At 35.5% G+C, this 17,212-nt stretch overlaps 1 protein-coding gene across 4 annotated transcripts in view; it reads left to right on the top strand.

Moving 5' to 3' along the window:
• Positions 1 to 17,212, top strand: part of ANKRD28 (ankyrin repeat domain 28) — a 94,776-nt gene that overhangs the window by 18,405 nt on the left and 59,159 nt on the right. For 2 of the 4 annotated variants that reach the window (XM_063303841.1, XM_063303839.1), the window contains exons 1-2: positions 14,874 to 14,982; positions 15,835 to 15,935. In XM_063303841.1, the coding sequence (XP_063159911.1) occupies positions 14,874 to 14,982; positions 15,835 to 15,935 (210 nt within the window). Of the gene's footprint in view, positions 1 to 14,873; positions 14,991 to 15,834; positions 15,936 to 17,212 lie in introns of those variants that run through there. The other 2 variants (XM_063303840.1, XM_063303838.1) reach the window with 2 other exon arrangements.

Genomic DNA, 17,212 nt, shown 5'->3' with positions numbered 1-17,212 from the left:
ATCTGATCTTCACAACACAGGTATGTAGAAGTATGTCATGGTTCAAACAAAGGAGATTTCTGAGGACCTCCGGAAAACAGTTGTTGACATTCACCAGACTGGAAAAAATTGCAAAATGATTTCCAAAGAGTTTGGACTCTACCGGTCTACCATCAGGCAGATGGTACACAAATGGAGGTGATTCAGCACCATTGTTCCTTCCCCAGAAATGGTCAGTCAACCAAGATCACATCAACAGCAAGGCGTGTAGTACTCCGGAAGGTCTTAAAGAAGCCCAGGGTAACATCTAAGAAACTAAAGGCCTCTCTTGCATTGGTGAGTGTCGGTGTTCATGAGACTACCATCAGGAGAAAACTGAGCAATAATGGTGTGCATGGCAGGGTTGCAAGGAAAAAGCCACTACTCCAAAAAGAGCATTGCTGCCAGTCCACAGTTTGCAAAAGGGTTTCTCTCCACATGGATAAGCCAGAAGGCTATTGGAAGAATATTCTGTAGATGGAGGAGACCAAAAGAGAACTTTTTGGCTTGAATGAAAAGTGTTATGTTTGGCAAAAGACAAACACTGCATTCCAGCATAAGAACCTTATCCCATCTGTCACATGTGGTGGCAGTATTATAGTTTGGGCCTGCTTTGCTGCCTCTGGACCAGGATGGCTTGCCATCATTGATGGAACTATGAATTCTGAATTGTACCAGCAAATTCTACAGGAAAATGTCAGGTTTCTGTCCATAAACTGAAGTTCAGGAGAAAGTGGATCATGCAGCAAGACAATGCCCCCAAACCATTTGGTTAACTAAACCAAAGAATGGTTAAAGCAGAAGAAAATTAAGTTTTTGGAATGGCCAAGTCAAAATCTTGACCTTAATCCTATAGAAATGTTGTGGAAGGACCAGAAGCTGGCAGTTCATACAAGGAAGCCCACCAACATCCCTGAGTTGAAGCTGTTCTGTAAGGAGGAATGAGCTAAAATTCCTCCAAGCTGATATATAGGACTGGTCAACAGTTCTTGGAAATGTTTAGTTGCAGTTATTGCTGCTCAAGGGGGCACATCACTTACTGAAAGCAAAGGTTCATATACTTTTGCCACACACAAATCTGTAGCTTTGGATCATTTTCCTTAATGAATGAATGAATGAATGAATGAATGAATACCATGTTTTTGATTCATTTGTTTAATTGGGTTCTCTTTATCTCGTTTTAGGACTTGTGTGGAGAACAAATCATGTTTTAGATCATATTTATGCAGAAATATTGAAAATTCAAAAGGGTTCACAAACTTTTAAGTGGCATTGTATGTCACATCTTGAGACTCCCCCTAGTCTGTATTCTGTGCTCTGAAAACTTTGGGGACACCACTTTCTCACTTCTCATTCCCCAGGGTATTTTTAGAACTGGATGGGAGAATTCTTAATGCTGGAGAGGAAGCTATTGCTCTTTGAGGTAGAGCATTCAGTGGCAGCCTAACCCCCTCTTCCTGGGTATAGCCTACTCATCTTCTGCCCACTTGGGCCATTTCTGAGGTCAAAAGTCTCTCCATTGAGGAAGGTTGTCATGGCAAATTATTACTTCATTACTTGGATCACACAGGATAACAAACATACATGCTTGCTTAGTATTTTATTTTTAAATTTATTATTATATTTTTGGCCCATCACAATCCTAAAGACTCTTGGCAGATTACAGGAAGTACAAGAAACAGTTAAAACATCCATAGTTGACTTAAAATAATAAAACATATAAAATAAATCTTCATGGCATCACCAACACTTCTGGAACAGCTCCATTTTCTGTTGCTTCTGGAAGACAGTTAAAGTAGGAATTAACTTAATTTCACTTGTGGACCATTTCAGAGTGCCAGACCTGCTACTGAGAAGCAGTGCCTTGAGTCTCAGCTCCCCTTACCTCCCCAAAATCAAGCTACTTGATTTTCTTTGCAAGATTGAATTGGTTGGGTCCTTTCTAATGGGAGGATGTTGTCCTGAAGGTAACATGACAAGTCATAAAGAGCTTTATAGGTGAAGACCAGCATTTTAAATTGCACCTGGAAGCCTATTGGTAGTCATTACAGAGTCTACAGCACTGCTATAATGAGCTTCCACCAGACAGTGCCAGTTAACACACAAACGATGTACTTTGGACTAACTGGAGCTTCTGAATGTCTTTAAAAGCAGTCCCATATAAAATGCAGTGCAGTATCCAAATAGGGGAGAGCCAGTTTGGTGTAGTGGTTAAGGCATGAGGCTAGAGACTGTGAGTTCTAGTCCCACCTTAGGCACAAAGCCAGCTGGGTGACCTTGGGCCAGTTGTATTCTCTCAGCCCTAGGAAGGAGGCAATGGCAAATCACTTCTGAAAAACCTTGCCAAGAAAACTTCAGGGACTTGTCTAGGCAGTCTCGAAGAATCAGACACAATTGAATGGATAAAAAAATAAAATCCAAATATGAGGTAATGAGGGTTTAAGTCACTCTACCTAGGTCTTTCACCCCAGATAGGGCCACAACTGGTTCAGCAGCTGAAGATGGAACAGCCTTAATTTGCTGTTCCAGCGGATGTGAGTCCTGGAGGACCTTCCCAAGTTGTGAACCTGCTCTTCAGGTACGGTGCTTCCCCATCAATACACAAAATTGAAGTAGAGAGAGACCTTTTCCTGCCTTTTCCACTGTTCAGTGGATGCTGTGTTTTGGGTTTCTCAGGCTTGGTGCAAGGTGGCAATTGCACATCAGGATTCCTGCTCTGAGAAACTCTAGCTTCCAACATATCTTCCACACCATCCTTTCTCTATCTTCCATCTCCTCTCAGTGGAATAGTCTGCTCCTGTACCTCTCTCAGTGGGACAGACTGTCCCTACACTTCCCTGTACTTCCCTTATCCAACCTCCTGCTTTCCCATGCTCCACCAAGTTCCCCTCCTCCCTAGATTCAAAATTGCTGGCAACTGCAGAGGTTTCTTAATGTGGTTATGTGGTTAATCAGGCACTTTTGCTGGTACCACAAGTGGAAATGCAAAGCAGGTAGGATGCATGCATATCTGCTGCAACTGCCCAGTAAACCAATACTTAAGCTGTCTCCTTCTGCTGTGAGAATCCAGAATGTACTGTACCTCAAACTCTTCTCCATTCTCCTCTGCTGAGATAGGAGAAGGCGGTGAAGCCAATGCCTCAAGGGAAGGAAGGCTGTTCTGAGATGAAATGTTGGAAAACTGGATTGTTTTTATCGTGACAGAAAACTGTAATTGAAAAACCACAGGATTGACTTATGCTACTCTGGCAAATGGTCCAATAACCTAGGTATCCATCTTCTTAGATGGTTACATAGAGAGCCAATATTTGGTAGAAAACCAGACATGGTCTCTGACTCTGGTGGTGGTGCAGTCCTTACTGGAGGTGATAGTCCAAAAAGTGCTTGTAGGATTCCTTGGTATGGTCTGTTTCTGAAGGAGATGGCGAACTTCCTGAAGTAATTGTGTCTGACGTTATCCATCCTAGCATCTAATAAGAGTTCAATTTTTCCTGCATATGGATTCAGTTTGTTAGTGAAGAAGTCTTCCAACTACAACAATCTCAAAAGGAGAGATACTGGAGAAGGACTTCCAAAATTTTCAGGGTGCAAATAAGAAACAGGAAATCTGGCTTGCATGGCAGGGCATCAGCTTGCTTGTTTTATAAGCTTGGAATGGAAGAGATACACAACTCAAATTGAGAAAAGAAAGTATGTGCTCTTGGTAAGCTTGCAAGAAGACTAAAGATGTTCTGGCTCCTTGTATTCAATCCTAACTATTACAGGATAGTAAAATGATGTCAGGTCTGAAAGACATCCTTAATGGCTAAAGCCCAGGCATTAGGGGCCAGTTGAGTAAGAGTCCCATTTTGGTTGTTCTGTTCTGTTGCTTGGTCGCCTTTTTATATATTTATATATTTTATATTTTGTACTTGTATTTTATATTTATATATTGTTTATGTTTAAGGTTATATGATGGTGGTGCTGAGGATGGGCTTATTGTATGTTTTTTATGCTGTACGCTGCCTAGAGTCACACTGTTTGAGTTGGGCAGCCGTATAAATCTTGGTGTGTATAAATAAATAAATAAGCAAGTTCCTTGTTAAGTATATTATCATTCAGCAGGCAGTACCTGTTTGGAAGGATATGCACAAGGGGGAATGCTGCCTGGAAACTCTGAAGTCAATTGGAGTAATATAGCTCCCAAGGCAACATTAGATGCGTCAGCCTATATTACAAAGGGATAGGTAGGATCAATAAGGTAAGAAAGTAGGCTAAGAAGTAAATGCTAGTTGGGCTCTAGAATTCCAATGAACACTACATCCTCCTTAATAAACCAAGTCAGTGATGTGGACAGAGCTTGTGAAGTCAGAAATTATAGTAGAAATTGGCAACATTTTCTGAAGACAAAAAGGATTGTATTTCAGCCAGGTCCATCTGAATTCCTTCAGAAGAAATACTTCAATACAGCTGGATCAAAGGAACATTTGATCCAGATTAATATAGAGGCTACAAAGTCATTGAAGAACCTGCATTAACTATGTAATTGTAGAGGGCAGAATACTCTTAATAGATAGATAAACAAATAAGCAAATAGATTATCAAAATTTTATCTAAGAAATTTTGTAAAATGGAATTCATTAATCTTTGGAGAATCAAAGGCACCCCAAGACCCTTCTGTTTATGCAACAGTCAAACTGGATTACAGCTTTTGCTTCTTGTCTTCATAAAACCTTTTACCTGTTTGAATTGCTCGTTGACCTTTTGTCATAATCTTTAATTAAACTTCTAGATTTCCTGTCTTTATATTCAAAGTGGGTCTTTTTACTTGTACTACCAAGTGGCTTGACTATGCACTATTGTTCAGTAGATTAAATTTTTTTAAAAATAAAAGACTACTGTCAGTTATGTTATTTACATCATGATGTCATTATGCAAATACTGACAATTGATGCAAAATGTTTTAAATCATCTGAACTTCTTTAGATACTACAAACTTTGTCTGTTGAAGATGGGTGGGGTCTGAATGTCCATTGTTGTTAAATCTGCTAATGGAGGAGAGATAATTTCTTGAGTGCTTACTAAATTTATAATCCCAGATCATTTCATTGTCTGCATGGGAAACCTATACATAGGATAGGAAGCCACCAACCAGATGGAATATCATGAAATAGTCTGGCTCCAGATTGGCAAAGGAGTTAGACAAGGCTGTATACTCTCTCCTTATTTATTCGATCTACTGTTTATGCTGTATGCATATTGAGGGAGGCTGGAAGATGAGTGTGGTTTTAAAATTGGAGGAAGAAACATCAATAATCTGTACTATGCTAATGAAATGAATGAATTCAATGAACGTTAGATCATTTGTATAGGAACATTTGATGTTGACCTTCCCTAAGTAAAAATCTTTTTTTTAAGATACTTTTAATTCTGGGACAAAGCAAAAGCCCCTTTCTGAGAGATGGGAAAAATACTTGGTGGCAGAGTATAAAGCAAGTGAATGTAAATTGTGTTGACATTGCTGCTAAATAAATGTTCTGTAATTGACCTAAATGATGGTATTGGCACTGGAAAGAGATTCATCTTTTCTGTCTTTTATCAGAGATTTCCAGTCATATGCTTCTGTCACTTGGTAGTTTAAATTCTGTCACTTGGTAGTTTAAATGTTATTTTCTCTTCAGAGTAATTTTCTAATTAGTTTTACTAATCTGCTGAATATGTTATTTGGGGGAAGCTCTCAAGTTCATTGCTACTTTTTTCTTTTTTTTAAAGTGAATTTTCTGTTTTGCGATTTGTAGATTTTTAACTTTGTTCATTCATGAACTAACAGCCTTGAATTTCAAAAGTGTGGTGACAGTTCTTTTTGTGTCAATCAACAGAACTAGAGAAACTATCACTTTAAAACCAGGTTTTTAGAAATAGTTGGAAAAAAATAGTTCTATTTTGATAATTCATAGGAACTCTAGAATTATTAGCAGAATTTCAGTCTCCCCATCTCTCTCTCCTGCTAGTATTATAAAATTATGAAGGATGAACCTCTGAAGTCTAGTAATATGTAAAATATATGAAATACATTTACATACATGACACAAACATATTTCAACAATTTACCCACATACATAAATGTAGTTATTAGAATAGTATACTGGATGGTATTCTGATTTTGTACTGTAGGGGGCAGTAGTCTGCTTTTTATACTAGCTTTTTTATTAGCTTGATCAAAACAAATTCAGAGTTCATTTTTAAATGATAGAGTTTTACATGCCTTTCCCTTATGCTTGAAAGCAATATACTGTTAGGATTTATGTGGGTACAACTTAAAAGGTATCTATTGTGGTGTTGCAGAAATGTAATTTCGGTCTTAAATGGCCTAAATCACATGTGTGCATGGATGTTTACATTGTGTGTGTGATGTATAGACATACAAATGTACATTTCTCCCCCCTGCATGCATGCATCTACACAGATACATACGTGTGTGTATTTCCTCAAAAGGTTAAAATAATGTTCTCTAAGGAGTATTTAATCATTTTTTTTAAAAAAATGGGAAGTGTGACAGTTTATTAGGAGTCAACATGAGACACTGATATTAGGAAATAGAGTAAGTATGTAAGAACTAACAAGTTGTCTTATCTATTCAGAAACTAGTAGTAGTAGTAGTAGAAGGGAATAGGTGTCAGGTTTAAATATTCAAACTTGTCTATGATTATTTTTTTTTCAGGATGTATAACTCACCCTTTGCCCTTAATACTGCTAAGTATTAATATTATGCTTTATTTTATTCTAGAACTCTGTATTACCGTCTGTTTTGGGGTTTTATATATATGCCATATGTGTATATGCAAAAAAAGAAAAAGAAAACTGAACAGAAGGAAAACTTATGCAAGGAAAAAAACCTCACCCCATATCTTGTAAGCTAACTATGAGTTCCAGTTCTGAAAAGATTAAATCTTTCCAGTTACAAATGGTGAAAAAACTGATTGCATACAAATACAAATATCAATACAATCAAAAGTCATTTTAGAAGTCATGGAAAAGAACAGGACATAAATAGTGTAGGGATCCTGGTGTTTTATACTCCCAAGATTGCTCATCATGAGCTTGCTGATTTGAGCTGATCAAAACTGTAACCTAAAAAATATAAAGGGCATCTGGTTGTTTTCTCTTGCCTTAAATATTTAATTTCAAGGCATACTGTACAAGTGTTTCATTAGTTTTGGAAATATTACCATAATACTACTAGTCTTCCAATCACTTCCAGGTTGATTGGAATTTCTTCTTGATATTGAAATGCAAAAGTAAACTGTCTGACATCATTGTTTTCTAAAATGTAGAGGCTAAGGTAAAGGTAAAGGTTTCCCTTGACGTAAAGTCCAGTCGTGTCCGACTCTAGGGGGCGGTGCTCATCTCCGTTTCAAAGCCTTGGAGCCGGCGTTGTCCATAGGACACTTCCGGGTCATGTGGCCAGCATGACGACTCGGAACGCCGTTACCTTCCCGCCGAAGCGGTACCAATTAATCTACTCACATTTGCATGTTTTCGAACTGCTTGGTGTGCAGAAGCTGGGACGAGCAACGGGAGCTCACCCCGCCGCGCGGTTTCGAACCGCCGACCTTCCGATCGACAGCTCAGCGGTTTAACCCGCAGTGCCACCGCGTCCCATCGTAGAGGCTAAAGGGATTAGTAAAACCAAAAACAGTATTTGTGTATAGGTTTAATGTTTACAGTGAATAAGGGCAAGCAAGTTTATTTCTTTTCTGTACTTTTCTGATTCATAGGACTATACTTAAACACTGTTAGTGCAAAGACCCAGATTTTTTTGTTTTCATTCTTCTCTGCTCTCGGATTCATGGTGCTTCTTAATAATCTTTTAGATTCCATTATGGAAAGTGTAGTACATGCAAATACTAGCATAAAAGTAAGTACCACTGATAACTAGTTTTTTTTAAATAATAAGGCACTATACCTGTTATATAATGATTATATTTAACCCTTGTGGTTCTATAATGTCAGATTGTGCAGGTGTAAAGATGATGAGTAATTTATGCAGAAGTTGGAATTTTTAAAGGTATCTATGGAAACTATATTTTTTATTGGAGCAGTATTTTACTAACCAGTAGGATAACCAGTACCAGTGTGATTAATAAAATGCTTATTGCCTTACAACTTAGTACATATGAACTTCAATTTTTAATAAATGTTTTAATATTGATGTAATCCATTAGACATACAAAACCATTTCAAAGTTGAAATTCATGAACTGTAGCTAGATTTAAAAAAAAACACCTCCCACTCCTTAGTCTTTTTTCCCTATTTTTTTCAATACGAATTGAGTAAATTTTGCCAACTTGACAGTTGCTTTTTCACAAGGAACTCTGTCAAAATGGCAGCATTTTTTTGTACTTATAATTAAAGATACTTCAGTATCAAAAATGGTGTGCTAAAAAACAAAATGATGTTAATTTTCAGGTAGTTGAGTAAGAATATATATCAGGAATTTCCAGCAGAACAACAAGAATTAGAAAATGTACAAATAGCATAGCCTTGTCTCCCTCTTAAGTCAAGAAAGAGAGGAAATTACTTTTCCATAAATAGTTTTCTTAACACAATACACAACCAAATTACTTAAACTGTAACCATATGTATGTTATTCAGAAGGTAGCCCTTTACGCCCTGTAAGAAAGAGGATTATTATAATCTTAGTAGCAATCTTACTGAAAACAGTAGCCTTATACTTTTGAGTAAACACACATAGATTAGTGTGATTTAGTTGTATATTGTCTCCTAAGACTATTTTGTTACATAAACATATTCTAAGCTATAAATGTTTTATACTATTGGCTCATTTGTTAATTAACATAAGGTATTGGTTTGTAAGAAGGCTTAAATTGGAAACATACAGTGTTAATGTGAGTCACTGCTGAACATTTTAAATTGTTGTAATCACTGTGTTATCCCCACCCTTCTAAAGTTCAGACCAATATGAATATTATTTTCTGCATTTTCCAGATAGTTTCAGTGCAAAGTAGTGGGCATTCCTGTAATATATTGTAAAGTATTGGTAGTAACTTCTAAGAAGCCTTGCTGATGGGATTTTCTTTGGAAAAAAACTTTCAGGTGGCGGTAGCTGGTCTAGACAAACATTTTGTAACCTTAGCAACCTATTTTAACCATAAAGAAGTTTCCTTCTGTTTTTTTTTTTTTTGGGGGTCATACCACCAAGCTATAGTAAACTGCTAAAAATAGATGTATTTAAATTGCAGACATTTTGAGAGATTTAATTTTTCCTCAGCTAGAGAGCATCAGAAAGAACTGATTAAAACAAATTAAATTTTGGAAATCTTTTGTCCCCTGAACTGTAAACTGAGTGTCAAATTGTAAAAAAGCTTCTTGTTAGTAAGTTTTGATATCCAAGCAGAAAATGTTAAGATTTCTTAGCAAGCAGTTGTACACCAGTTATTTGTAATTAACTTTATTCTCTGAAGTGTAATATCGAGAAATAAAATATTATTGAAAACTGAGACTTTTTTCAAGTACGCATTATTAAACTTGAACTTAAAATTTGGCGTCATATATATTTTGAAAGCAGGCTCTTTTTCTCAAAATCCAACTGTTACTGTATATTAACAGCCTTTCTTGTTTGATGTTTGTTTTATTATATGATGCCTATTGAAGAAAGTTGCCTTTTACTTAGCTTAATATTTTAGCTTTGTGACAAAAAGTTGTTGATAGGAAAGTTCTGAAGCAAAGTTGTTCCAATAAAAAATGAACATTTGCAGTGGCATAGCAAATTGTGATATTTAATTGGTTTATTTTGACACAGTAGAAATGCTTTTTATTATAATTGGTCTACATAAGATGTCATGGATTTTTCTGAGACACTTTCCCTTCAAATTTGCCAAAGTTGAGAAGCACTAGGATAGATATGCTGTAGTTAACAGGAGCCAACATGAATTTGTTGTAAACAAATCATGTGAAACTTAACCCTATAACATTATCTCCCTTGACAGAGTTACTAGCTTGGTAGATCAATTTACCTGGATCTCAGCAAAGCCTTCAATAGAGTGCCTCATTATATTCTCCTTAATAAAATTGTTAACCATGGGCTAGATGATTTTAGATGAACTCAAAATTGGTTGGATGACCATACCCAAAGAATGCTCATTAAGGGTTCCAATTCATCTTGGAGGGAATTATCAAATAGAGTGCTATAAGGCTGTGTCCTGGGCTCTGTGCTGTTCAACATTTTTATCAATAGCTTTAGATAACTTAAAGCTGGAAGGGAGGGATAATACTTATATGAAAGAAAATTCAGAAAGCTCTAGACAGGGTTGTGCAGTGGGTTGAAATCAATAGGATAGCATTTAACAGGGAGAAACGTAAAGTTCTGCATCTGAATAGGAAAAGTGCAAGACAAAAGTATAGAGTGTGGGAGATTGGCTTGGCAGGAATCTGGATGAAAGTGATGGTGTCTTTGTTCACCACAAGTTAACGAGCCACTGATATAATGCAACTGCTAAAAAGGCAAATGCTATCTTGGGGTGCATTCACAAGAGCATAAAGCAGTTGTGAGGAAGTAATTTTTCCACTCTGCTCTGGTCAGATTCCATTTGTATCCAGTTCTTAACACCAAATTTCAAAAAGACACGTGAGAAATTGGAGCAAGTTCAGAGGAGTTTTACTAAGATGGTGAAAGCTCTGGAACCAAGCTCTACGAGGAATGGGTAAAGGACCTGGATATGTTTAGCCTATGGAAAATACACTGGGGAGGTAGGATAGCAGTTTTCAAGTATCTTGCAGTGTTTCTCAAACTTGGCAACTTTAAGATGTGTGGACTTGAACTCCTGGAATTCAAGCAAGCTGGCTGGGGAATTCTGGGAGTTCAAGTTGCCAAGGTTGAGAAACACTGATCTGAGGGATTCTCACACAGATGAGAGAGGGATGACCTCTCTCTTGCCCCAAACCGCAGAACTGGAAGAAGTGGGTTAGAAATCCTCAAACAGAGATAATCTGTTCTAGACATTCTACTAAACCCTGCACTGAGCAGGGGGTTCAACTAGATGATGTCTGTGATCCCTTCAAACTATGATTCTAATATATGAAAACCTTTACTGCATATCAGGTCTCTGTTTAGCAACCATGGAAACATAACTCCATGAATAATAAGGCATAAATAATGAGGCCCGCATATATGGCATAGTGAATAAATATGTGAATTGCTCAAAGGATGTAGGAGAGATCTTTATCAAAATGCATATGAGAACAAAACCTGAAATAAGAGATAACGCTGAACTGCTGGTAAAGGAATCCAAGCAAAAAACTTCCTCAAATTTAGGGAAAATAAAAATAGGATCCTTTCATTTTGTATGCCATTTATGATTCTTATGGTTAATTCCAATTGAATGAATGAATGAATGAATGAAGCCTTTCTTAAAATAAAGTACTCTTGTGTCTATATGCTATATTCCTTGTGGCGTAAGAATATAAAATGGCATTAACTAATAGGGAAGCAGAATACCAGCCTAAATTCTTAGATAACATTATGCTTTATAAGCTGATTCTTCTATAAACTTTTAAGTAATTGTATTAGAATGCAGATGCAACTTATGCTGATGCATTCAATCTACAAGAATGAATTAAAATATGAATTTTAGCAGACATTTTTATGTTTCAATTTTACCAAATATTGAAATTTGTTCTTATTTTATAACTTATTTTTAGTTATCTAAAATATTTACAGCTTTCTGTTGCCAAAATTGTCAAACAATAAATTCTATAACTAAATCTTAGAATTAAAACCCTGATACTGTATGTGTATGTGCATTTGTCTCTATCCATATATGTCTTTAGAAGCTTAATATAAGAAATGGAAGTACCTGTATTTAGTGAAATATTTTTGTACTACTTTTTAAATATTAAATCAGTATTTAGTAGACCTTGTACCATAATTGAAAACAATTATACTGAGTACCCAGTGAGCTGTAAATATGTTTAATGCCCAGAATGCCTAAAGCCAACCACATATTTAGAAAGTGAGAAATCTTCCTGTTTACCTGTGCTATTTATTTATTTATATTACTTATATGGTCACCCATCTAACACAGGTGACTCCAGGTAGCAACATGTTAGTATTTGCTAAGGAGGGAAGTTAAGTCTGAATCTCATCTCTCATGGTGTATAGGCATCCAAAACAGTGTTTCCTGTATAGCTCAATAAATAATTATATATGGAAAAAATATTTTTTTCTATTTCCTTTCTGTTATCTTGGTTTATGACAATTCCAACCCAACCTCATGAATGTTTGTTTACCCAACCATAATTTTCAAGGGATCTTTTTGGATATAAGGTATTAGTTTAAATTATCAAAACAGGAAATTCTAGACTGTAGCCTGATTACTAACAGGATCATGAACCCTGATTGTAACAAACATTACAACAGATTACCCTATTTTGAAATTGATGAGAAAATTTAGTTTAAATAGAAAGGGAGGGAACGCGATGTGGCCAGGGTCATTACCTCCAAAGTGGTCTGCTATGTTGTCTCTCAGTTAAGGATAGAAATCTATAAATAGAAATTGTACACTTAAAAATATTACTTCAGTAAAGTACTGGAATTTGTCAGTTAAACAGAGACAACTGAGTGAATGTCAAATTTGTTTTCTAATATTAAAACATAATCTTCAAAATCAAGTCCTTGGATAAGTCATTTTATATAGAATAATTTTTATCCTGAAATGTCAGCTTTGTTCCAATTTTAAATGTAGAATTTGAAAAGGCTGGTAAGAAAATAACTGTTAGTTTAATTAACATTGGAATACAACTTTGAAATATATCCATATAACTTCCGACAAGATACTTGAGACTCTCTTGTCAATCAGCTTTCAAGCTTTCAGGCTTTAGATACTTACTTTGAGGCTGTATAATTGATCTGAAATAAATAGTCTTAAAACGCTAGACTATATAATAAGCGTCAGCAGGCTTTTTAACTAATCGGTTTCTAGTGCTTTAGGCATATGATCTGTTGTGTATGATATGCTCACAGATCATTGCTGCCACTGAGCACATTGGAACTAAAAATGTAAATTCAGTGTGATGGATTATTTTTCTCTGTATGAATACAGTTTTTGCTAGCATTTGTAAGAATCCTAAAGTACATACAGTTTTTGTCTAGTAAGTAGAAATTGGTTGGTTGTAATGGATTGCCTCTTTAGAAGCTTTTTTAATGTTGATTTTGTAGCTGTCTCTGTCAGAAACACTTCGTGCTCATAATGGGTTAACAGAGACTGCTCTAAGAATAGAGTAACAGATGAAAGTAGTTAGGGGTTTGGAATTGTTTGTTTCCCTACATTGTTGCTCAGCAGTGCCAGTATACTTATTTTTTTGTGGCTTTTAGTGGAAAATGTTAGAAGTCTCAACAGAATTTTTATGTTAGAACTGAATTAGTCATACACAACTGGCATGGATACTCTGTAAGAGCTGCCCAAAAGCTCTTTCCTCCCCCTGCGCAGGAAGTTGCATCCAGAGCAGTAGCTCATTTCTTTGGTAAGTGTAACATGTGAGCATTACTAGGCATTTCATACTGCGGGTTTGCAGTCTGTGCTATTTAGATGATCGCTTGATTGGAATACTGCTGTGGGTGCGATTTTGTGTCCTGTTAGTGTGTTTTATAATGATCTTTTTAAGGCACTATATCGGCAATAGCATCTACTGCATCAAAAATCATGAATTAATGACAACATTTGGATTGAGCATGTAACCTGAAGCAACCTCCAAGCTGGCATCGGCACAGATCTTCGAATAAAGAAGTTGGCTGAAAGATTATGTCTAGGACCTGATCTTTTTTTTCCCTTTCTTTTTTTCCCCCCTTTGGTCTGAATGAAGCTATAAGAGGAGCTCTATTCACACAGTGATGAAAGGAAGCATTGGAGTGATGAACTACTTCTGCAAGAAAAGTCTAAAGCAATAATTCAAGTGCTTATGCTTTAGTGTTTTCCTGAAGTGCTTGTCCTTACCGTTTTTTACGCCTTGCGTGTTCCTTATTGGAACAGCTAGAGCAATGGTCTGATGGTTGACAACAAATGTACTGCATTGCTTTCTGTCTGATGGAGTGAAGCATTCTTTGTTACTATATGTTGGAGAATCTGGATTGAACGAACAGTATTATCGTTACTATGATTTGAATCTCATTGTCCTTCATTGTCTGAGTCATCACATGTAAATGTACTGCAGCTTAGCTGTACATTGCAGGAATTTTTAAATGAAGAAATGTTAAGCTTGAAGATCTAGTTTTGAATAACTACAGAGAAATAAAATTATTTTTTCTGTGGTGAATTTCAGAGATGAAGGCTAATAATTATGTTAATTAAAATGAATCATGAGTGGGAACACTTGGGCGGTCACGTGTGCCTTTTTTGGTAGAAAACTGACTACTATTAACTGGAGACTGACCTTGCTGGACTGGGGAGAGCTGTGATCATCTCTGCCAGAGCAGTTGCCTCATTCTGTACAGAATGGTGTTATGTTGTCCATAACAATGATCATACTGTTTAAAGAAGACTGTTCTGTAGAAACTAAACAAAAGCAATTTATTTGATATAAGATACAGAATATATATACTGTTGTGATTTATATTTTAATATTGATTGAATGAAGAATAGCGGATCTTTTGTTTATAAAATTTCTTGAAAACTGTTAGATGAATAGCTCTTGTTACTGAATTTGGCAAATGGTATACATACTAGTTGCATGAGTTAAAAATTTCAAAACACGGGAGTATTTTTTGCAACTTATATGTAGAAGAAAAGAACTTTATGTGCTGTCTCTGCTATCACTACAAGGCTATTGCAAATTTAAGTTGCTGTTCTTTTAATGATCGAATGAGTCGCGTGTGTATTGTTGTTTTGGAGGAGGTGGAAGATGATTCTCCCACATTTATTTCCAAACTGCCTCAGAAAAGCATATCTCGACATCCGTCAGCTTCAGAATATGGCATGGTAAGAGGCTTCTCTTGCATGTGCCTTATTTATAATTTTGGTTCAAATTTCAAATGTGACTTATATAAAAATATAATTGGTATTATTTGTCTAAATATAGAAGCTAATAAAAGTTCAGTATAAGCTGACCCAGATTTTTTGGGAATCTGTATTTTCTGATATTCTAAGGACTACTGTGGCCATTTTCATTCAGAATAAAAAGAAAGGTGAAATACTGAATGGTCAGTATTTTGGTCACTATTAAAGTAGCAGTTTAATGGATTCTAATTGGCTATGAATTCTTTTTTGAGAATTAATATGGTATGCTCTGTTGTTAAACATGTACACATTGATCATGTGATTTTGAACTACTCAATCTTGTAATAGTAAAGTAATGTTCTATTAAGATATAGATTGATTCATTATCATATGGCATGTGTGGCAGTGTTCTTAAAATTTTGTGATGATGAAACATGTAGATATTTTTAGAAATACGTAATGATTGTCATAAGATAATTTAGATATTCTGTACTTCGTTGCTTATCACAACACACTACATAAACTTTCTGACATTTTCTTTTTGCAAGTGAATGGGTTACTGCATTTTTTTAAAAAAGTAATGTGCTAAGGAGAGATACTTTTCTTTCTGTGGCAATATGCAATATTTCCCATAATAGGATTTATTATTTTTTGTTTTGTTTTGAAAATAGCACAGTTGTTTAAGCAAAACATCTTTTAACAATGCTTTTTATAATTTTCTAAGATAGCACTTCTGTTATGAAATGTTTTGGTTATTCATGGTGTAATATATCATATACAGTAATCACATTTGAACAGCAGCAGCCTTAAAATTAAAATAAATTACTGTTGTTTATATTTCAGCCACCACTTGTCCAAGCTATATTTAATGGGGATCCTGATGAAGTTCGTGCACTAATTTTTAAAAAAGAAGATGTCAACTTTCAGGTAAGCAGGTTTGTTTTCTCTTTATTTATATTTTCTCTTTTTTGAGATGTTATTTAATCTTCGTAACTTCAATTCATAGGGATAAAACTAATCCTGTTACTACTTTTGTCTGACAGATTTTAGCTACTTTTTTAGAGTACTAATCTTAAACAGGTCCCTCATACTTTTTAACATGTATGTTTAAAAATTTAATTATCATAGACAAATTAAATTGCAAAAAAGAAAATTGCTACCACTGATAAATCTTTTTTACCCTGTATTATTAATCAGTCTGCACCCAGTCATAGAAATGACTTGTGTTTATTCTCCATGTTGCAAGAAAAATTTTCAATGTTACAGTGTGGCATGCTCCTTTTCAGTGTTCTATCGGAAATATTCTTCCATTAAGATTAACATTTGTACGGGTCCCACGTACCCAAAAATAAATACTTATTTTTATAACAAAGTTGATCAATTAAAATTATTAAATTTGACTTAACAGTTTCCTTTTGTCATTTCTAAAATTTTTGGAGAAGGGCTTGGGCACTGTGCCCATCGTTCACATTGTTCACATTATATAGTCTAACCCTTTATCAGTGTATTCCGTTCCTTCTTCCCTCCCCTGTCCCACTAGACCAGCCTTTCTCAACGTTTTGACCCTGGAGGAGCCCTTGAAATATTTTTCAGGCCTTGTGGAACCCCTGCACATTCAGGCTTAGATATAGGCCACAGGTTACAAAATTATTTTATTTGTTTCATGTGTAGGCCTGTAATATGCATTAACAGTGTTCTTGAACTAAAAATAAAGAATGAAACTTACCTCTTTAATGTGAAGTTGCCTGAATTCGAAATAATTTTTTAAATAAATAAATAAATAAATCTCCCAGGGAACCCCTAGTGACCTCCTGCAGAACATATAGAATACATTGTTACATTGTTGTGTTGTATAACTAAAGCAAAAAAAAAAAAAAGTATATACTCTCCATACAGATAAATACAATTTTATTATGGGCACAGAAAAAAATGCAAGAAGGTATCTTAATGGTACAGGTAATCCTTGTTTAGCAACCACAATTGGGACTGGCAACTTGGTTGTTAAATAAAACAGTTGCTAAATGAAACCACAACTGCTTATTATCTTATTTCAGCCTTCCTTTGCTTTACAAACCTGCGAAGGTTATAAATCCAAGGATTGGTTGTAAAGTTACTTTTCCATCACTGTTGTAACTGCGAATGGTCGCTAAACAAGGACTACCTGTATCTGTATCTTACAATAAAATTTATTGTAAAAGGAACTC

This window comes from Candoia aspera, chromosome 4 (assembly GCF_035149785.1).
Source record: "Candoia aspera isolate rCanAsp1 chromosome 4, rCanAsp1.hap2, whole genome shotgun sequence".
Lineage (NCBI taxonomy): Eukaryota > Metazoa > Chordata > Lepidosauria > Squamata > Boidae > Candoia > Candoia aspera.
This window is presented reverse-complemented; position numbering and strand designations above follow the sequence as displayed.